The sequence below is a fragment of the Dermatophagoides pteronyssinus genome, unplaced genomic scaffold (assembly GCF_027571235.1).
Source record: "Dermatophagoides pteronyssinus isolate colony J.1.1.1.1 unplaced genomic scaffold, Derpt_VIB-CSIC_2022.12 sq0029, whole genome shotgun sequence".
Lineage (NCBI taxonomy): Eukaryota > Metazoa > Arthropoda > Arachnida > Sarcoptiformes > Pyroglyphidae > Dermatophagoides > Dermatophagoides pteronyssinus.
Window position 1 is genome coordinate 192,338 of NW_027461553.1, and position 20,289 is coordinate 212,626.

At 29.4% G+C, this 20,289-nt stretch overlaps 6 protein-coding genes and 1 pseudogene across 6 annotated transcripts; 4 read left to right on the top strand and 3 right to left on the bottom strand.

The window, feature by feature from the left end:
• The first annotated feature begins 452 nt into the window (after window positions 1-452).
• Window positions 453-3,715, top strand: LOC113795195 (cationic amino acid transporter 4-like). The gene is made up of 5 exons (XM_075823453.1): window positions 453-1,586; window positions 1,655-1,707; window positions 1,784-2,980; window positions 3,090-3,312; window positions 3,378-3,715. Exons 1-5 carry the CDS (start codon window positions 1,265-1,267, stop codon window positions 3,527-3,529), a joined length of 1,947 nt encoding a protein of 648 aa, XP_075679568.1. The 5' UTR covers window positions 453-1,264; the 3' UTR covers window positions 3,530-3,715.
• A 69-nt stretch (window positions 3,716-3,784) lies between these two features.
• On the bottom strand, window positions 3,785-5,360 carry LOC113795196 (uncharacterized). The gene is made up of 2 exons (XM_075823467.1): window positions 4,184-5,360; window positions 3,785-4,117 (listed from the first exon to the last, which is right to left on the bottom strand). Exons 1-2 carry the CDS (start codon window positions 4,402-4,404, stop codon window positions 3,931-3,933), a joined length of 408 nt encoding a protein of 135 aa, XP_075679582.1. The 5' UTR covers window positions 4,405-5,360; the 3' UTR covers window positions 3,785-3,930.
• Window positions 5,361-5,383: 23 nt separating this feature from the next.
• On the top strand, window positions 5,384-7,085 carry LOC113788859 (inhibitor of growth protein 4-like). Its single transcript, XM_027338318.2, has 5 exons — window positions 5,384-5,539; window positions 5,609-5,680; window positions 5,784-6,377; window positions 6,442-6,512; window positions 6,600-7,085. The coding sequence occupies exons 1-5, from the start codon at window positions 5,506-5,508 to the stop codon at window positions 6,693-6,695; spliced, it is 867 nt and encodes a 288-aa protein (XP_027194119.2). The 5' UTR covers window positions 5,384-5,505; the 3' UTR covers window positions 6,696-7,085.
• Window positions 7,086-7,932: 847 nt separating this feature from the next.
• On the top strand, window positions 7,933-10,322 carry LOC113788860 (very long chain fatty acid elongase 6 pseudogene; annotated as a pseudogene).
• On the bottom strand, window positions 10,134-12,755 carry beta-PheRS (phenylalanine--tRNA ligase beta subunit). Its single transcript, XM_027338317.2, has 7 exons — window positions 12,556-12,755; window positions 12,271-12,484; window positions 12,136-12,208; window positions 11,440-12,065; window positions 11,081-11,366; window positions 10,807-11,017; window positions 10,134-10,727 (listed from the first exon to the last, which is right to left on the bottom strand). Exons 1-7 carry the CDS (start codon window positions 12,611-12,613, stop codon window positions 10,408-10,410), a joined length of 1,788 nt encoding a protein of 595 aa, XP_027194118.2. The 5' UTR covers window positions 12,614-12,755; the 3' UTR covers window positions 10,134-10,407.
• Window positions 12,756-12,987: 232 nt separating this feature from the next.
• LOC113788861 (uncharacterized) lies at window positions 12,988-19,577 on the bottom strand. The gene is made up of 2 exons (XM_027338320.2): window positions 16,273-19,577; window positions 12,988-16,205 (listed from the first exon to the last, which is right to left on the bottom strand). Exons 1-2 carry the CDS (start codon window positions 19,448-19,450, stop codon window positions 13,861-13,863), a joined length of 5,523 nt encoding a protein of 1,840 aa, XP_027194121.2. The 5' UTR covers window positions 19,451-19,577; the 3' UTR covers window positions 12,988-13,860.
• LOC113788862 (uncharacterized) lies at window positions 13,042-13,355 on the top strand. The gene has a single exon (XM_027338321.2). It carries the CDS (start codon window positions 13,042-13,044, stop codon window positions 13,264-13,266), a length of 225 nt encoding a protein of 74 aa, XP_027194122.2. The 3' UTR covers window positions 13,267-13,355.
• Window positions 19,578-20,289: the final 712 nt, after the last annotated feature.

Consider the following 20,289-nt stretch of genomic DNA (forward strand, 5'->3'; position numbering starts at 1 on the left):
CATCATCAAAGAATTATCGTTCCAACAACACACACACACACACACACAGAGAATATATATGGGTTAAGTGAGCGCAAGTCTATGATGATTATATCAAAGGAAAAAACAAAAATTATAAATTCACAACAATCATTGGATCCATGGATGGATCAATATACATCAGAATATACCAAAGGAAGATCCAAAAAATCTAGAATGATTTCCTATGGATATTACCTATATATAGATAGAGCATAAAGCAACAAATTCTTCTCTCTCTCTCTCTCTCTCTCTCTTGCATAGTATACCTTTACATCGGATTCTACCAGAAACACACACAAACCGATAAAAGCATATATAGCATATTGCTAGCCACTCTAACTATATATATCCGGTGTGTATGATGAATCTTGTTTCCTGAAAAATTTCTTTCTTCTCTCTTACACACACACACTCTATATTCTGTTTATATTCTGCATTTGAAACCAAAAAACAAACAAAAAAAAACGTCAACAAAATTTGCATTGAACAAAATACAAAATCTTTTTTTTTGATGACGTTTACAATATAAAAAACAAGACGAGAAAAGTGAGAAAAGTGAGAAAAAAATAACAACACAAATTATGATGATAATGATGACGACAAATTACTAATTGATACTTATCAAGCCAACCAAACTAAACGAATTTCCCATTATTCTGTTATTCAATTTAATCATTAAAAGAAGCGATATTGATCATCACCACACCGCACACCACACACTCAATTTCCGAAAATCATCATCCTATTCGAATGTGCAGATTTTCTTTTTCTTTCTCAACAGCAAAAACCGAAAATTAATTTTTTTTTCGTTGTTCCATAAGAATTTTTTCAATTATAATTTTCATAATCAAAATATCATCCATAACCAGCGACGAATAATTCAGTATTCAATTCAGTTTTTTTCCATTTAATTTATTCTGAACATTTTGAAAAGAAAAAAAAATATCAAAAGACAATTGAAATAGACAATCATCATCATCTTTGAGATTTCATCGTCAATTTCAATTACAAATCACAAACACACACTGAAGATGAAATTTTTCATTTAACCATAACAGAGATAATCAGAATCCATAAAGAATCCATTCACAGAAGGTTAGAATAATGAGTGTGTGTGGTGCGTGTGTGTTAATGGAAATATAATAGTGAAATATATTGATCAACAACAACAGAATTGAACGAGGAAAAGAGAATTTCCATTAACTTTTTTTTGTGTGTGTGAATATCTTTAACCAAACAAACAATGTCGTTAACACAAATAACAAACAAAATGAATATAATATGGCAACAAATGCAACGTACAAAAACAATTTATACAAATGAAAATAATGAATTGGATAATACACAATTACAACGATGTTTAACAACATTGGATATAATATTATTGGGTATTGGTCATATGGTTGGTTCCGGTGCATATGTATTAACATCATCCATAGCTAAAAATGTAGCCGGACCTGCTATTGTATTATCATATATTATAGCCGGTTTTGTTGCATTTCTTTGTGCATTATGTTATGCAGAATTTTCATCACGTTTTCCAAAATGTGGTTCAGCTTATTCATGTAAGTTTTTTTTTATTTTATTTTAAATATTGCTTTCGTTAACTTTTGAATTTAATCAATGTCTATAGACGCATACATTGCATTGGGTGAGATTTGGGCATTTATTGTTGGCTGGAATATGGTATGTTGATGATGATGATGATGATAATGATTTGCATAAATAACAACATTAACAATCAATTTTTTTCAAAATTAAGATTCTTGAAAATATTATTGGAATTGCAGCTGTAAGTCGTGCATCATCAGCATATTTAGATTCAATAATCGGTGGTGAAATACGTAATTATACAAATTCATGGATCTCGCCAATATTAGGCGAAACATTAACACAACATATGGATATAATGTCTGGTTTGATTGCAATTGGTTTTACAATATTTTTAACAACCGGAATGAAAACAACAACATATATTAATAATACATTTTCAATAATCAATATGATTGTTATAATAATAATAATTATTGTTGGTGGATATTATTCAGGTTTTTCTAATTGGCAAAATGATCATGGTGGTTTTATGCCATTCGGTTGGAAAGGTGTATTTGCTGGTAGTGCATCATGTTTTTATGCTTATATTGGTTTTGATTCGATTGCTACAAGTGGTGAAGAAGCACGTGATCCACAAAGATCAATACCGATAGCAACATTTATTGCTATGATTGTTGCTTCGATTTCATATGTTGGTGTATCATCCGTATTAACATTAATGTTTCCATTTGATCAAATATCCGAAGAATCTGGTTTACCTGATGCACTTGGTGCACATGGTGCTAATTGGGCTAAATTTGCCGTTATTATTGGTGCATGTTGTGGTATGGCAACAGTATTGATTGGTACAATTTATTCATTGACAAGAATTGTTTATGCTATGGCTGATGATGGTTTATTATTTCCATGGATGGGTTATGTAAATTCAAAATCACAAATACCATTAATGGCAATGTTTTTCTTTACTGGTTTTGGTGTTATAATGGCTATATTTATGGATATAACAACATTAGTTGAAATGATGTCAATTGGTACATTAATTGCTTATTTAGTGGTTAGTGCATCGGTTATTGTTGTCCGTTATCGACGTCCACCAAATATTGTACAATTAAATATCGAAGATGATAATGTTGTTGGTGCTTCTGATGCCACTCAACAACAACAACAACAACAATCGGAAACGAAAAAAATTTCCGAACATGAACGATTACTTGATGATAATGATGATGATGATGATGGAAACATACGTAATCCTTTACAAGATACATTCAAAAGATTATTTAATAAAAATATCGTTTTGGCTAGTTTAAATAATTATTTTCATGATTCACTGATTCCTATATGTGTTCTATCCATTGTCATATTATCAGTATTATTTTGTTTGACATGCAAATTATTTCAAAAGGTTAGTTTGTTTTCAAAAACATTGTTGACAAATTAATCCCGATATTTCACTTCATTTCATCCCTTTTTCCCATGGTTTTTTTTGCTTTTATTTTCATTATAAACAACAGGATATCGATGAAAAATTTCTATCATTCATTTTGAGTTTAATAACAACATTCTTAATCATATTAATATCCATTATTAATATGCACAAACAAAATATTGAAAATCTTCGTTATAAAGTACCGTTTGTACCATTCATACCGGTTTTATCAATATTTTTTAATGTTGCATTAATCGTTAATCTTAATTGGCTTACATGGATGCGTTTTATTATTTGGATGGCTATTGGTAATTAATTTCGATTCATTTATAACGTTAATTAAGATTTAATTTGTTTGCTTTATCCAAATCAGGATTTTCTGTCTATTTTTTCTATGGTATCAAATCAAGTAAAGCAGAATATAATGATGAATTACGTGAAAAAATTAATATTGATAATATTAAAAAATGGAATTCATTCGATTCGACTAGTCAAAATGAAGATATTCTTATGGCCAGAGATTGAATAATTTATTCATTTGAATGTTTTCTTTTCTTCGTAAACAAAAAAAAAAACGAATTTAAATTATTTTTTCAATTTTGATCATCCTCATTTGTTCCCCAAACCAAATTTTTATCTCTTCCCCTTCCCAACACACAATCATGAATTCATTTCAATGGCGAAAAAATTAATAATATTTATTTATTTTGATTGTTTTGTTTTTTTTTGAAAAAGAATTTTTCTGTTTGAAATTTTTTCAAAATTAAATTTCATCAAAAATTTTTCTGTTAAAAAAGCACCAAATTTTTGCGTCACAGAATTTCTGAACGGTATTGATTTTTGGATTGGCAAGCTATAGCGATTTCTTCTTCTTCTTCTTCTTCCTGTTTTCGTTTTTGTTTCTCTGCTTGATACCGATCCATTTGTTAATAATATTGATATTCATGAAGTTCGCTTATCTGATAAGTTTCACGATCTTCATCATCAATTTCCAACAAATGTTCATTCGTTGATGGCTCTTCATCCATCTCAATTGCACTTGTTGATGGCTCATCGATAATCATTGGAGACGAATCTGGTTTTGCACCATGCCTTGTGCTTTTTCGGATGTAACTATAGTTGATTAAAAAATTATTTATTATGAAGAATAAAAATAATTAACAATATTTTGATACTTACTCAAAATAATTTCGATGATTATAGTACATATGTCTATAAAATTGCCTTTGGTTTGAGAAAAAGCGAATTCTTCCCACCGGTACACCTTTTTCGCAGACAAAACATTTTGGCCCCACATCCGTTATATGTTTTGTTTTTTTTTCAAATGCATCAATATCCTCCAACATTTTCTTATAATCGGGATCATGGGCTGAAGCTATTGCAGTCGGAAGTCTTTTCATTTTTTGTTTCGATTGATTTCAAATATTCACGAATAATTACAATTTTAATATATTAATTATTATTATTATAATTACAAACAAAATAAATTTTCAGAGTTTCAAAGTTAGATCTCTTAGCTTGTCAGCTTCTCTCCAAAAAAATGTGTACCATTTGGCGGTTCTCCCAGGCCTTAAATATGATTTTCTATTTCTTTGGCTGTTGTCGTTAATCATCATCTTGTCCTTAATCAAGCGGTCTATTTGATCTTTACCACTTGTCCTGCCTTAAACCATTGATGACAATATAGTTTTTTTTTATTGCGATGGTTTATTCCTTCTTGGACATTTGTTTTCTTTTATTAAAGCAATACCGTAACAATTCTCTTTGTAATTCGTCATGACTGATCGTCAATTGCCATTTCTCACTGCAGTCACTCCTTTCTTTTTCGCATGGTCCTTTAGTCATCGTTGATTTTTCCCTTTTAAGCTTGTTTATGGTTCCTTAATTCGTACCATAAAACACCATCCAATTCCTAAGATTGCCGACTAACTTTTGGTCCCACGCCATTTGTTTTCTTATGCCATCGGGCATTTATTACCATCACTAAGGATTGCCATCCATAAACTGCAGTTCCCTGCATGCAATTCCTTGTTAAACCCTTTAAGCCCGTTAAGCCCCAGAATTCTGTCGCCATTTGTTTGCTTTATGCCATTCGTTTGTCTGCATGGTTAAAATGGTTTATATCTGGCAATTATCACCAAACTTTTAAGACCAAACTTTTTAAAATAAACATCGAAAAAAAACATTCGATATAACCATTGAACAATAACAATTGTTATTGTATAAACGTATTAGCGTATAAACTTTTGAAAATTTTGAAAATCAGCGCCATCTGTTCAGTGCAACATAAACAATTATTCATCATTTGCTTTTCATATAAGCTGTTACGCAAATTATTTCTCTCTGTGATTGCTCGTGTAAATAGAAAATTCCACTCGCTTATAAAAGAAAAAAGAATGAATGGTTTCGTTCATCACTGAAAACTTGGAAGCAAAATTAAAAAAAAACGTTTTTTTTTGTTTTAAAATTTTTGAAAATCAATTTTTTTTCAATCATTCAAAATGGCCGGATCTTATCTGGAACAATTTGTTGAAAGTATTTTATGATTCGTTTTTTTTTGAATTTGATTGCTAATTTTGTTTTTTTGTTCTCCCAAAAACAAAGGTATACAATCATTACCATGTGATTTGGCTCGAAATCTAAGGTTAATCAATTTTCTGGATACTCGTGTACATGGTATTGATTTTTGTTTGTTTATTTTTATTTAATTCTTGTTTGGCTTGGTAACAAATTCTAATTACAATTAATTTCTATATATGTTGATGATGATGATGATTAGAATTTGTCGATTCGGCTGAAGATCTTTCGAATAAATATGTTAAAGATGCTAATCAATTATCATCGAATGAAAGAAATGAATATTTTAATCAAATAATGGAATATATGGATAAAGCACAACATTTGACTGATGAAAAAAAAGAATTAGCTCATCAAATATATAATATGGTTGATAAACATATCCGACGTTTGGATACTGAATTGGCTAAATTTGACATTGAACTAGATAGCCAAGGTGATGATCCAAAAGATAATCTACCATCATCAAATAGTACGAATCAAACGAATACAACACTGAATAAAAAGAAACGTACAAAATCATTGTCAGCATCAGCAGCAACAACAGCGACAGCAACATCATCGTTATCATCATCATCATCATCAACGACAACATCAAATACAAAAGAATCAAAATCATCTACACAAAAACATAGTAATAATGATCATCATAATCATCATCATTCAGATACGGAAAATATACCAAAAAAACGACAAGCTATCGATAATCAATTATTAACAACAACAATGAATGGATTAACAACAAAAGGCAAAATGATTACATCAACCGAATTAATGGATATGGAAGTTGATCCAAGTAAATCCAATTATTTAATTTAATTAATTATTTTTTAAACTAATTAATAATCATTTTCTCATAGATGAACCATTATATTGTATTTGTCATCAGGTTTCATTCGGTGAAATGGTCGGATGTGATGATCCAGATTGTGTATGTGAATTTGTACATTTATTTAGAAAAACTTGTATTAATGATTTTCCCCCTTTTTTCTTCCTTTTCTCCATTTCAAACCTATAGCAAATTGAATGGTTTCATTTTGCATGTGTTGGTCTAACATCAAAACCAAAAGGAAAATGGTATTGTCCACAATGTACAATCAAACGAAAAAAATGAATGATTGAATATTCAAACGATTTTTTGAATGAATAACTTCATTACCACCGTGTTTACCATATAAATAATCATGAATAATGACAAATTCTATATAAAATAGATGCTTGAATTAAAATCGATTGATTGAAACAAAATTAAAAAAAAAAAAATATTTTCAATTCAAACGAAATGTGTGAAAATTTTTTCTTTTTTTTCCACTTGTTAAAAACATATGGACATTTCCTGTATTGAGTAAACAAGAGAATGAATGACTGAATGAATGAATGAAAGGGAAAGTGAATGAGAAATGAGAAGAGAAAAGATCAAATGAACATCATCAAATGTCAAAAGTTTCATGATGATAATAAGGATTGTGCCAAATAAATATAGGATAATTTTGACCTCAATAAATTGGGTTATGATTTTTTTGTTTTGTTTTTGCTTTGTCTTATATAGATTGGCCGTCATTATGTCGATGGTTGATGGTTGATGATGGCAACAACAACAACAACGATCATTACGATCTTGATGAACAGATGAATAGATCGGATGTCATTATGTGGAAGAAGAAGAAGAAGAAGAAAAAAGTGGCTTAATTCAGCTTGAAGCAGAAATTGTTTTTGTTTTTATATTTTTTGTTTTTGGCCCCAAGGATTTTTTTTTCAATCCCAGTTTTGTTCCGGTTTTTTTTCTGCTTAGCCACCCTTTATAATATCGAACGATTTCACAGAAAAAAATTGTTTCAGATTAAAGTGCGTGTGAATGTGTGGAGTGAGGAAGAAAACGAGAAAAGATATCCAAATTTCGAGGAAGTAAATCATCATCAAAAAAAAGAGAGACTTTGAAACTTGAAATGATCAATCAGACTTTAAAAATTTGTTTTTCATTTTTTTCAATGTTTAAAAAAGAGACCGAAAAAAGAGAAAAAAAGTTTACATTTGGTTACCGAGTAAAAAGAAGTTTGATCATCTTGGATGATTTTTCTTATTCAAATTACTCACTTGACTAATTGTAAGATCTTTGGAATGTCAGAAACCAGCTATTGTGGAAAAAAGAAGAAGTGAAAGGGAAATGTTTTTACACCAATATTTATCGATTATGAAAAATCACATCAAACAAACAAAGCAAAACAAAGAAACGAAAAAATCATTATCATTATTATCGATCATAATACAGGTAAAAATTTTTCGAATAAAAAAAGAGCCCTTCATCATCATCAATATGAAAATTAGAAAAAAAAAGAGAAAAATTTTTTTTTGTTTTGAAGAGAAAAAAGAGTCAAATTCGAAGAACAATTCGAATGTTGTTCATGTTGATAACTTCCGAATGGATAAACTTAATGACGCGCCAAAATAACAACGACGAACAACAACTTTTTCTTTTTCTTCTTTTCTTCGTTGAAGAAAATTTTCAATCATACGAGATTTGTCATCAAAGTTCTAAGCAAATCTGGATAAAAGAGTAATATCAGGCCATTTTCCAAGTTTGTGCCTGTGTGTAAGTCCCCATTATTATTAAAAATTTTCATTCAAATTTTACTAAAGTTTGGTTGTTGTTGTTGTTCTTGGGCCAGTTTTTTTTTCCGACAACAACAACAACAACAAAAGTCTCGTGGTTTAAAGATCTTGTTTTCCAAACACGAACAACAACATCTCATTTTTCAACGATATTCGTCGTTATTGTTTGTTTGAAGCCATCGAACATAGACAAACCATACATACACAGACAACAAGACAACAAAGACCAATACACCAAACATCAATTCGAGTCTGTTCAGGAACAATTTCTTTGTTGAAACTCTCTCTCTCTCTCACTCTATTGTTGTCTATGTGATTTTTCATTGATGTGCAGTGTGTGTGTGTGTGTTGTGTATATTTGAGTAAATTGTGCATAACGAATATCTCCCCCCTTCAACAAAAAACAAGAATTTCTGTTTTTTTTTGTTTGTGTGATTTTGAAATGTATAGAAACGCCTAGTGAATCAGAGGAAAAAAAATCATTCTGGTTTTTTTTCAATTCGGTGTTTTTTTTCTTCTTCTGTGTGTCTGTTTATGTGAATAAAACACGTGCATCATTCATTCATTCATTTGCAACAAATTCAAATGTCATCTACCTGTAATTAGAGTTTTTTTTATATTCGTTGCAACGAATCAAAAATCCTTAGACCGAAACATTTGTCAATCCCGTCAATTATTGTTATTGTTATTATAATTAAAGTATATCGATTGTTTTGGAAAGAACAAAGCAAAAGCAAATCGAAAAATCGGTAATAATTTCAAAACAAAAGAGAAAGATAATAATTTTCTGATAATAAGATTGTCTGTAACCACTGTCTGTAATTGGTGCATATCATCATCATTTTATTCAACAAAAAAAAAATCATCTTTCATCAAATAACCATCCATCAGACTTCCACAACGTCGACAAATAAATATTGAAAAAGAAAAAGAAGAAAAAATGACAAGAATTTCTGGCCATAAATCATTGGTTTATAAAGAATGTCAACCACAATTTTCAATATTTGATTGGGATATAAATTCCAGCCTAAAATGGATGGAAGAAAATTGGCATTATTCTGTTTATGTATCAATTGCATATATGTTGGTCGTATTTTCTATACAACAATTTATGCGTCAACGTGAACCATTTAAATTACGTAATTGTTTAACACTATGGAATATATTGTTAACAATATTCAGTATTGCTGGTAGTTATTATATGTTACCAGAAATGTATGATACATTTTACCTGAAAGGTATTAATCATTCTGTTTGTATAGCATCAACAAATTCTATTGCTCAATATTGGATGTGGTTGTTTGCATTATCAAAAATATTTGAATTGGGTGATACAATTTTTATCGTATTACGTAAACAAAAATTAATATTATTACATTGGTTTCATCATATTTTGGCATTAATTTATACTTGGTATAGTTATGGTCAAAATATATCATTAGGACGTTGGTTTGTCACTATGAATATGGTTGTACATTCATTAATGTATGCATATTATGCATTTCGTTCGATGCAAATCTATATACCAAGGCAGATTGCTATGACTGTTACATCATTACAGATTATACAGATGATATTCGGTTTTTATGTTAGTGGTTATGCATTTTTTTCTAAATTATCCGGAAATTATTGTGAAATTCCAGTCAAAACAGCTACATTTGGTTTTATTGTTTATTCAACATTTTTCTTTATGTTTGCCAAATTATTTGTCAATAATTATTTGAGAAAATTTTCAAACCACCATCATCATAATCATAATCATCATCATCATAATGCTAAATCATCAAAATGGACTGCCGATCCGAATATTCATAATCATAACGATCACCATCATCATTCGAATGGTAAAGCAACAACAACAACAGATACTGCAACAGCAGCAGCAGCAGCTATAAGCACCGTCAACGAACCAAAAAAAGAAATTTGAATATTACAATAAAGATTTTGAAAGAAAAAAAAAATTTTATCAAATTTTTTGTTTTGTAAATAATAAAAAAAAAATTAAAATGAATTTCCTCCCTCCCCCCTCCAAAACAAACCAATTTGTCAATCAGTCAAAAACGAAATTAGAAAACGTATTTTAAATACTCAAATGATAATTACAACAACAGAAATCCAAAAAAAAAAAGAAGCAAAATAATAAAAAAAGAAAAGAAAATTTTTTGCTTTGTTTTTCAAATTTTTTTTTCAATAATCCCCACACATAAAACACTCCCCTAGTAAATGTTCTGTATGGTAATCTCTAAAGCAGAACAAGGCATTGTTAATTCAAAATTACAAACAACTTCCGGATGTACAACACCCATAATGCCAATTATTTGTTCATTGATTAATATTTCTGCACAACGATTATCTAAAAATCGTGGATCATTTTTTGCTCGTAAATAATAACCACCAATAGTAGTATTGGTTTCATTTTTCATCGGTATTTCCAACACTTGCATCATACGATCCAATAATCCATGTATAATTTCGAAACCAGAATTTTTATGATAATAAATAGCCGAAAGATAGCGTTCATTTCGTGCACAAACATCTTTAATAAATAAGGGGGAAAAACAAAATTTTCATTTAGTTATCAGTGAAACAAAAAAAAAATTACAAAAATTGCATACCATAACTATCATCCTTAAGAACAACATCAGATATTTCAAACAATTTCAATGGTAAAGGCATATTTTTATTCGATGCTATTGTTTTCAATATACCAGGTAATAATGATGTTCGAGCAACTTGAAAATCTAATGTTTTTGGATTCGATATTTTCACCGCTTTTGACAATGAATCTTTATCACGCATTCGATCAGCAATATCATCACGTGAACACTGTGCATAAAAAAAACATTTGAAAAATCGTAAAAAAAACTATTTCAACAAAAGAAAACATACCAGACTAAAGGTAAAAATTTCTGTAAAACCACATCGAGCAATTTCATTACGAAGTTGATCAGTTATTTTATTCAATAATAATTGTTTACCAATTGTAAATGATTGTGGTAATAATAATTGCATACGATTATAACCATAACCAATACCAATATCTTCAAGTATATCACATGGATGTAATATATCTTGTCGTACAGGTGGTATACAAACTTCAATTTCATCATCATTTATCGTTTTCGATTCAAGATACATTCGTTTTAGAATTTGATTTATATTATTCAGATCGATACTTGTGTTCGAGGATAAAATTTACAAAAAAAAATTAATTCAAACAACATTTTGTGTTTGTACTCAATACATACCCAATGCCAAGATTATTTTTAATATATTTCATTGAAATTTTTTCATTTCTATATTTAAGTAATGGATAAATTTGTTTACTACCATCCGATTGTGTTACCTGTACCGGTTCGATTGTAAATGGTTCAGAACAATATTCAGAAAATAAACAGACAATTGTATCAAGTACAATAGTTGCACGATGTAAATCGATAGCAGTACATTCAATAAAAATATTACTGGTATTCAATGTAATTTTACTATGTTCACCATTAATAATTGGTGGAAGTGAAAGAACAATATTGTTTGAATCATAAATAACCGGATAAACTGGACTATCTTTTATAATTGAAACATATGGTTTAATATGTTCATCATTCAAAAGATAATATTCTAATAATTCTTTTGAATTAAATTTTCTTGTCTGTTTTAATGGTTGGAATTCAATTGATTCTGGTTCACGAGCATCATAATAGAATGGTCCTTTAATTGTATCCAAATCATGTGTACCGATTGCAACTAATGTTCGTTTTCGGCATATATTCTGATGTAGTTTATCTTGTAGATCAATAAAACTATTGTATGAAAGTTGTGTAAATTTTACACCACGTAATATAGCACCAACAACAAATGGTCGAATTTTTTCGGTCTATTCATCATTTTTGAATCACAAAATCAGATTTAAATGATAAAAACAACAACTTCAATTCGCTACTCACGTTTGGTAAAACAATCAATTCATTCTGTTTCAATGATGATGGCTTAGAAAGTTTGTATTTTGGAATCGTTGATCTTTGAAAGAAAAAATTAATCATTATCATCAGATTTGATGGTGAAATGAATATTAAACATACCTTTCCAGAAAAATATTCAAAGCACGTGCTAATCCTTCTAAACAAAGTAGATCATAACGATTTGCTGGTATTTCAATACGATAAATAATCTCTTCTTGATCTGTAATTGCCTGATCTGTAATACCTTGTTCTTTTGCTTTGAATTGTTTTTCCGATGTTACTTCATCCAATTCGATGCCGAATTCAAAACAAAGATTATTAAATTCATCTTCGGCTTTTGATGATTCATGTGAAAAAAGGATTTTTTAAAAAATTTACAAAAACCAAATAAATAAATATACTCACTGTAAACACGACCTAAACGTTTAAACAATTCATTACGATTAACGGCAATTGTTGGCATGTTTAATTTTGTATCAAAAATTTGCGAACGGTTTTTTTTTCACCCAACAAAATAATTTTCTAACAAAAATAATATCAATGAAAACGGGCAAAAAAATGATGATGTCACACACACGCGTGTTATCCATGGATATGCATATTGCTTCATGTGATTCACGAAGAGATGGAGCACCATTCGCATAAATTGTGTTTGTTGTTGTCCTTCGAACATATCATCATCATTCGAAAAAAGTCAGCTGAAAACACACAAAATCTGAACCCAACGTGTTTCAAAAATTCAAAAATTTCTTGATTTAATTAAGAACAAACCAAATTTTCAAATTCGGGTAAACAATTAATTCTTATTATAATGTTTTATTCAATTGATTACAAATATTTTCTCCATTTTCATAGAATAATCCATTCTTTGGTTTTGATAATAATAACAAAATGAATGTAACAAATGAAAAAATTAAATCGGATACAATGATTTGTCAGAAATATGATCGATTCATAGCAAATGCTATCGTCAATACGGGTATCGGTATTGCAGTTGGTTCAATAGCATCATTAATTCTATTCAAACGACGTTCATGGCCAATTCATTATGGTATCGGTATTGCATTTGGTTATTCGCTTAAAGATTTTGAAATTTGTCTTAATCAAAGAAAATGAAAAAATGATAATAATCCAACTGATTGATGATGACCATTAAATGAATTTGAAAATAAAATTACAGCACACATCCATAAGAAAAAAATTTTTATTGCAAAATATAATTTTACAAAATACAAATAAAAAAAAACATACAAGAATTATTATAGCAAAAAAAAAAATGAAGAATAAAAATTGTTAAATAGATAATGATGATAGTGTGATGATAAGCAAATGATTGTTTAAATCTACATTTCATTTATAGTTAATTTCTGGTCATTTGAATTAGTCAGTTAAAAAAAATTTTAGTGTGAAAAAAAATGTTACATTTTGTTCAATGATTGTTTGTTTGGTCAAGTTGTTGTTTTCAGTTTGTCGAGAAAATTTCAATTTTTTAAAATTCGTAATTTGTATTTCTGTCGAAAAGTAAATTTCTATGTGTGTTTGAATAAATACTGAAAAAAATTTCTTTCGGAATATTGATGCAACAAAAAAAATGGAGAGTGCGAAAAAAAAATTTCAATCAAAAATATGGCATGAACGGTGCAAAAAAAAAACGGTGTATTCAGAATTTCTTTGGTTTGATTCAATCAATATTTGTCTTTTCTTTCTTTCTTAAAGTTTATATTCCCATATACAACAATGTGCATGTTGACTTGAATAGGTTGCCTCATTCAATGATACACGTTTATATCCATTTCCTCCGGTCATTAATAATGCTGTTTTATTATTATTCGATGATGATCCAATTGTATTATCATAATGTCTTATAACTGTTTGTTGTTGTTGTTGATTAGTAGATGATACTAATGGATGATTACTATATTTATTACTACTACTTGATGATGAACATGGTTGATCAATTGTTGATGTTGCCGAAATTTTCTGTCCCGATTTAAATGGTGCAATATCATAAAGACTACTGCTTGCACCAATACCCGATGATGATGAAATATTTTCTTTTTCAATTAAACTTTTATCATTACCACCACCACCACCACCACCACCAATCGATGAATCATATATACTATTTTGACTTTTAGCCGGACTTAATTGATTATTCGGTTGTACTGATGATATGGGATAATTACCAATATTACTTATTTCTCGTTGACTACTAGCCGATGTCATACCACCACTACCTAATGTTCTTCGTTTATTCAAATTCATTAGATTAGCTGTTGATGTTGGTTTCTTTCGTAATATTAATCCATCTTGATAGATTGCACTTTCCGATGTAGAATCATCCGAAAGATTAATATTGGCTAAATCCCATGTCATTTTAGATACAGCCATATGATGACCACTATTTGTTACATTTCCAATATCATGTCGATGATCATGACCAACACGAACATAATTTTCAACATTCATTAAATCTGAATAAAGTCCATAAATTGATTCAACATCTTCATTTTTCATCATCATCATCATTTCTTCTTTTTCTATTTCTTCCATTGATTTAGTTTTATCCATTGTTGAATTGTTAGGATGTACAGGAATTTCACTTTGAGTATTTGTCAAATTGAGCAATATTGTGACTGGTCCAGTATGACGATGTAATGCAACATTCAAACAACCCGATATCAACGGTACACCTTGTAGACGAGGTAAATTTAATGTTACAATTACACCAACATTTGTGCCGATCCATAATAGGCCACGTGTGGCCAACATAGCTGTAACGAAAATTCCATTCGGATCTATCATTTCATTAAGAATTCGTTTCACATTCGAAGCAACATTAACATCTTGTAAATGTTTAAATGTTTCCGTATGATATAACTTGATAATCGAAGAATTCACTAGACTAACCCAAAGACCAATACCACAATGTGCAAGTAGATTTGGTTTAAGATCTTCATCAGGAAAATGTTGAACATTGATAGCAGGATCACCTGGTGATAATTGTTCATTTGATGGACTATTTTTATTATTATTATGAAGATAATAACTACGATCCAATTGGGCATTGTTGATGATCCAGATTTTTTCACCACAACAAGCAAACATTTCTTTATTGACAGGTAGTAAACAGGTAACCGGATGTGTAGTTGATAATGATATGATTATTGGTTCTTCATAATGAGTAGCATTAAACAAAGCAACAACACCAGTGATTAGGCCAACATAAACAAAATTACCAAAATATCTAATACAGGTTACTTCAGCTGATACATCTAATGCAGCAAATTGTTGCCATTCACCCGGTGAACTAGCATCAATCACAATAATACGTCCTTGTCGTAGACCAATCCAAACTGCATAAGATCCAACCGATTCAATACAGGTAACATGTGAATCACATAATTCATATGAATGTATCAAACTAATATCAGTACCATTTGTTGCTAATGCACCTAATTGTGAACCATTTTCATTTACATTACAAATCCATAAAACACCAGCATTATTTTCCAATACAAGATCATCACGACGATTAATACGATAATGTAATGCACATGTAAGCATACTATGTTCAGTTGTTGCAAATATTGGTAATGATTTAACAAATAACGGTACACGATGCATAATAATCGAATTAGATAGATTTGTTCTTGTTGTTGATATTGTTTCATTGACAATATCCCATGCTGGATTATTTGATCGATCTAATGCTAATTTTGCCAATCGTACATCGGTTAACCAATCTTTTTTTGTTTCCGGATCATTCATTTGTATACAGATAATATCTTTATAATTTTTTGAACGTATTCGAATCTGTAAACAAGATCGATCGATTAATGTAATTTGTGCATCTTTTTTTCGTATTTCTTCACGAATTTCCGTACCAATCTGTTCGACCAATTCAACCGATATACCTTGATATTGATAACGTAGTGATGATAATAGATTCGATACACGACTAATAACTTCAAGATCATGTATTAAACTATTTAGATCACAATACATTCTTTCGACAGTACAATGTTTTGGTGATGAAGTTGCACTTGTCGGATCTGTAAAACAATAACAGGATAAATAAATAACTAAATTAAAAAGAAAATTGTTCAAAAAAAGAATTACCTTTACTTTTGAGCATCGAATTTGCAATCAAATTATTTGTTGCCGGTGTTACATCATCCATAACATCAACATCTTGTAATGAAACAGCATATTTAAGACGATTTGCCGGTACACTTACACAAACAAGCATATCATTTAATAGATATAATTTTCTACATTTAGTTTTCATTACTAATCCTGAACTTGTATCCAATTCAAGTTGATAAATATCATCTTGACGTAATAAAAATCGATTAGATGAATTTGTTGTCGAACTACTTAGATAATCTTTTAATAATTGTTTAACGGCAAAATGTCTTTCAGCATCACGTTTACGTTCATTTAAACGATCGGCTAATGATTCTAATTGTGTTAATGCTAATTGTAATGACATACGATCATGATGATCAGATGGTGTATGTTTAAGTAGATCACTTAATAATAATATAAATTGTGGAAATCGTTGTACAGGTTTAACCATTAAACCAAAAAAACTAAGACGATCAGGACTAGAAAGTGATTTTTCTTGTAAAAATTGTGCAAATGCTGATTTTGATTTAGCTGCTTTACGTGCTGTTTCCATTGCATTTGTAAAATTATTTATAAAATCAGAATAAATATCTAATACCATTGATTTGGAAAATGATGCAATAAATACATCACCAATTTGTTCTTTTTCATCCCATTCACGAACACATTGACTTAAGGCAATACCAAATATTGTATGACATTGTAAAATCTGTTCTAAACGATGAAATATTATATTTATCTTATTCTGACTTAATATCGATGGGCTTGATTCTTCTAATGGTTTTTTATATAAATTTATTATACGTTGTAATGAATTTATATAGGAATTTTCTGAATCTACAATCGATCCAATAATATAACGACGTTTTAGTTGTTCTTTACTTAATTCACCCGGTATTTCCGGCAATGTTATCGGTGGTCGTTGTTTTTTTGATAATTTAATATCAATATATGGATTTTCATCTTCCGACATTGATGGTGAATTTTTCTTTCGTGTTGAAAACCAACGTGTAAAACTTGATGATGCTAATGATCGTTTACTACCGCCTTTTTTCTTATAACTTTGTAAACTTAATGTATCAGCATATTGTGCACGTAATGATGATAATGTAAGAAAATCAATTTCTTCATAAATATTATCATCATTATGATGTGTTTGATGATGATGATGATTTGTTGTTGTTGTTGTTGGAATTGAATTTGAATGATGATGTTGTTGTTGCTGCTGTAATTGTTTATTACGATTATCTTCATAAACCATATAGAATGGTTCTTTATATGAAAGTTGTGGTTGTTGTTGTTGTTGTTGCTGATGATGTGAAGGCGTTTGTTGTTGAATAAATTGATGAGTAGATGCACTATGAGGATGATGTTGTTGTAATTGATGTTGACCGGCAGCCGATATCATTGTTTTACCATAATGATCAAAATCATCTTTTACATTACCACCAAATTGTTGTTGTTGTTGAGCTAATCGTCGTAATGATGATGATTGATCGATAAAATGATTACCACCAATGCCTGTAGCATTATTACTTGATGATGTTGAACCAGTACAATATTCACCATTCGTATCATTCATTAACATTTTTTCAAAATCTAAATTAATATTTTTAACAATTTTCTCTTCACGAGCTTGAAATTTTGATAATTCATTTGTAATTGAATCGTAGCTAAACATAATAGGTTCAGATTTTCGTCGTAATTGTGATAAACCTAATGTTGATGTTGATAATGTATTATGCAGTTGCTGTTGTTGTAATTGATGATGATGATTTTGTCGATAATTATTATCAACAAATTGATAATCTAGATTTGGAAAACGTCGTTGTTGTTGATTAGATTTTGATTTCTTTTTCCGTAATAATGGACTAACTCCATTTGTAAATATTGATAATGAACGTTGATAAATACTTTGTTTTAATGTTGATGATTTTTTATTATTCGTTGATGAATATGGTGGTTGAAATGCACGTGGTAAACTTTCAGTACCATTACGTATATCAACATCTAATAATAATAATGGATTTGCAAATGAACCAATAGTATTATTATATGGATTTTTTTGAAAACGTTTTAATCCTTCTGTAATACCATATGGTGATGATGATGATGATGATGAATGATTTTGTTGATGATAATTATATAGATGATGATATGGAATATTCTGTTGTTGTTGTTGCTGTTGATGATTATTTAATGGTGACGAAGATTCTATCACTGGTGATGAAGAAGATAATGTTGTTGTTGTTGTTTTCGCTATAGTATATGATGATGATAATGCCGACGTTAACGATGCCGAAGTTGTTGTTGCCACCACTATTATTCGTTCATCACCATCATCATCATCATCATCACAACCACCACCACTTGTACTTTGAACATTTGGATAGGCCAAAGATGAATGTCGTTGTTGTTGTTGTTGAGTGTTGAACGTTGAAGTAGTCGTAGCAGTAGGAGTTATATTCGAAACTTGTTGTTGTTGTTCGGCTAACGAAGAAGACGAAGATGATGATAGTGGTGGCCGTAGCTGTAATAATGATAATGATTGTTTGCCTGTTGTTGGATTGTCAACATTATTATTATTATTGTTCGTAATAAATGGTAAATTATTGTTGTTTATGGACACAATATTTGTTTGATTTGAATTATTCAAATTATTATTTATTGCCGTATTTGTAGTAGTAGAATCATCATCATTATTATCATTATCATTATCCGTTGATCGTACAGCTGTTATGATTGTTGTTGTTTTCAAATCATTCGGGCTACTACTATTTGTCAACGAAGTCTTTGATGATGGTATTATCGTTGATAATGTTGTACGACCATATCCATAACCACTTTCAGAACCGCTACTACCATTTGTTGTTGAAAAATTTTCATTATGTACAATAATATTCTGTTGACCAAATGAATTATTATTATTATTATTATTATTATTATTATTATTGATAATTGTTAATTGTGGATGACAACCACGATATTTTGATTGTTTTGTTGATTGTTGATTTAAATTATTATTATTATTATTCGATTCTTTTTTAATCAATTCACCATAATAATATGGGGCTTTATTGATCGACGATATTGTTGTTGTTGTTGTCGATGTTGTTGTTGTGGTAGTCGTTGTTGTTGTTGCCGCTGATGATAATGCGCTTGATGACATAATTTACATAATATTTTTCGATTCATTAAATGAATAAAAAAAACAAATATTCTTCAAAATCGTGACAATTGAAAACAAATCATCATTTTTGTGTTTTTTATGTTTTCACGGGGTTAAATAATTTCCGGGTAATAACCCGAAAAAAATAGAAACAATTTAACAACAACGGGAAAAACAAACAAGTTTTTCTTTTTTGGTTAAATAATAATAATTTCCATTTTCCGTTGTCAATTTTAATCTAAGAAATATCTTTCTTTGTGAAAAGTGTTCATCAAATGTTTGTTTGTGTGTCCAGATAAATCATTCAAGCATAAAGATTTTCTGTGTGGTGTGTTTGTGTGTTTGGACAGTAAATAAGAAAATGATTTATATATGAATAAACAAAACAAAAATGATGATGAAGGAAATCAACGAATAAAGATAATGATGATCAACTAGTTGTTATTAAAAGAAGTAAATTATGGACGACGATGATGATGATGAGCACAGATTTACCTAAAAATGATGATTATATTTTTGAATCAAATGTTGTATATATCGTAGGCAGATGATTGTCAAATTGTGTGTGTGTGTGTGTGTGTTTTGTATATTAATATTTCAATGAATTTTTGAATCACATCAACGGTTTAATTATTGTGGTTGGACATTTACATGATATGTCCATCATTTACATGATTTTGAGAATCGAATGTTTATCATCAAAAATCTCATAAATCATCGATTGATAGATTTGTTTGGACAAAAACATCATTTATTCAATCCTTGAATGAATCGATTGACCACAGACAAAAAAAAATGTCAACATTCGATAAACATTGAGAATGATGATGATTGTATTC

Excerpts from the sequence above, each read along its gene's own strand:
- LOC113788859 (XM_027338318.2), top strand. The coding sequence starts at position 5,506 with ATGGCCGGATCTTATCTGGAACAATTTGTTGAAA. Across the intron at positions 6,378-6,441 it reads GGATATGGAAGTTGATCCAA|ATGAACCATTATATTGTATT; the intron begins GTAAATCCAATT and ends ATTTTCTCATAG. Across the intron at positions 6,513-6,599 it reads GATGTGATGATCCAGATTGT|CAAATTGAATGGTTTCATTT; the intron begins GTATGTGAATTT and ends TCAAACCTATAG.
- beta-PheRS (XM_027338317.2), bottom strand. The coding sequence starts at position 12,613 with ATGCCAACAATTGCCGTTAATCGTAATGAATTGTTTAAACGTTTAGGT. Across the intron at positions 12,485-12,555 it reads ACGTTTAGGTCGTGTTTACA|CCGAAGATGAATTTAATAAT; the intron begins GTGAGTATATTT and ends AATCATCAAAAG. Across the intron at positions 12,209-12,270 it reads TTGAATATTTTTCTGGAAAG|ATCAACGATTCCAAAATACA; the intron begins GTATGTTTAATA and ends TTTCTTTCAAAG.
- LOC113788861 (XM_027338320.2), bottom strand. The coding sequence starts at position 19,450 with ATGTCATCAAGCGCATTATCATCAGCGGCAACAACAACAACGACTACC. Across the intron at positions 16,206-16,272 it reads TTCGATGCTCAAAAGTAAAG|ATCCGACAAGTGCAACTTCA; the intron begins GTAATTCTTTTT and ends ATTGTTTTACAG.
- LOC113788862 (XM_027338321.2), top strand. The coding sequence starts at position 13,042 with ATGAATGTAACAAATGAAAAAATTAAATCGGATACAATGATTTGTCAG.
- LOC113795195 (XM_075823453.1), top strand. The coding sequence starts at position 1,265 with ATGTCGTTAACACAAATAACAAACAAAATGAATATAATATGGCAACAA. Across the intron at positions 1,708-1,783 it reads TTATTGTTGGCTGGAATATG|ATTCTTGAAAATATTATTGG; the intron begins GTATGTTGATGA and ends TTCAAAATTAAG. Across the intron at positions 3,313-3,377 it reads TATTATTTGGATGGCTATTG|GATTTTCTGTCTATTTTTTC; the intron begins GTAATTAATTTC and ends TATCCAAATCAG.
- LOC113795196 (XM_075823467.1), bottom strand. The coding sequence starts at position 4,404 with ATGAAAAGACTTCCGACTGCAATAGCTTCAGCCCATGATCCCGATTAT. Across the intron at positions 4,118-4,183 it reads AATCATCGAAATTATTTTGA|TTACATCCGAAAAAGCACAA; the intron begins GTAAGTATCAAA and ends AATCAACTATAG.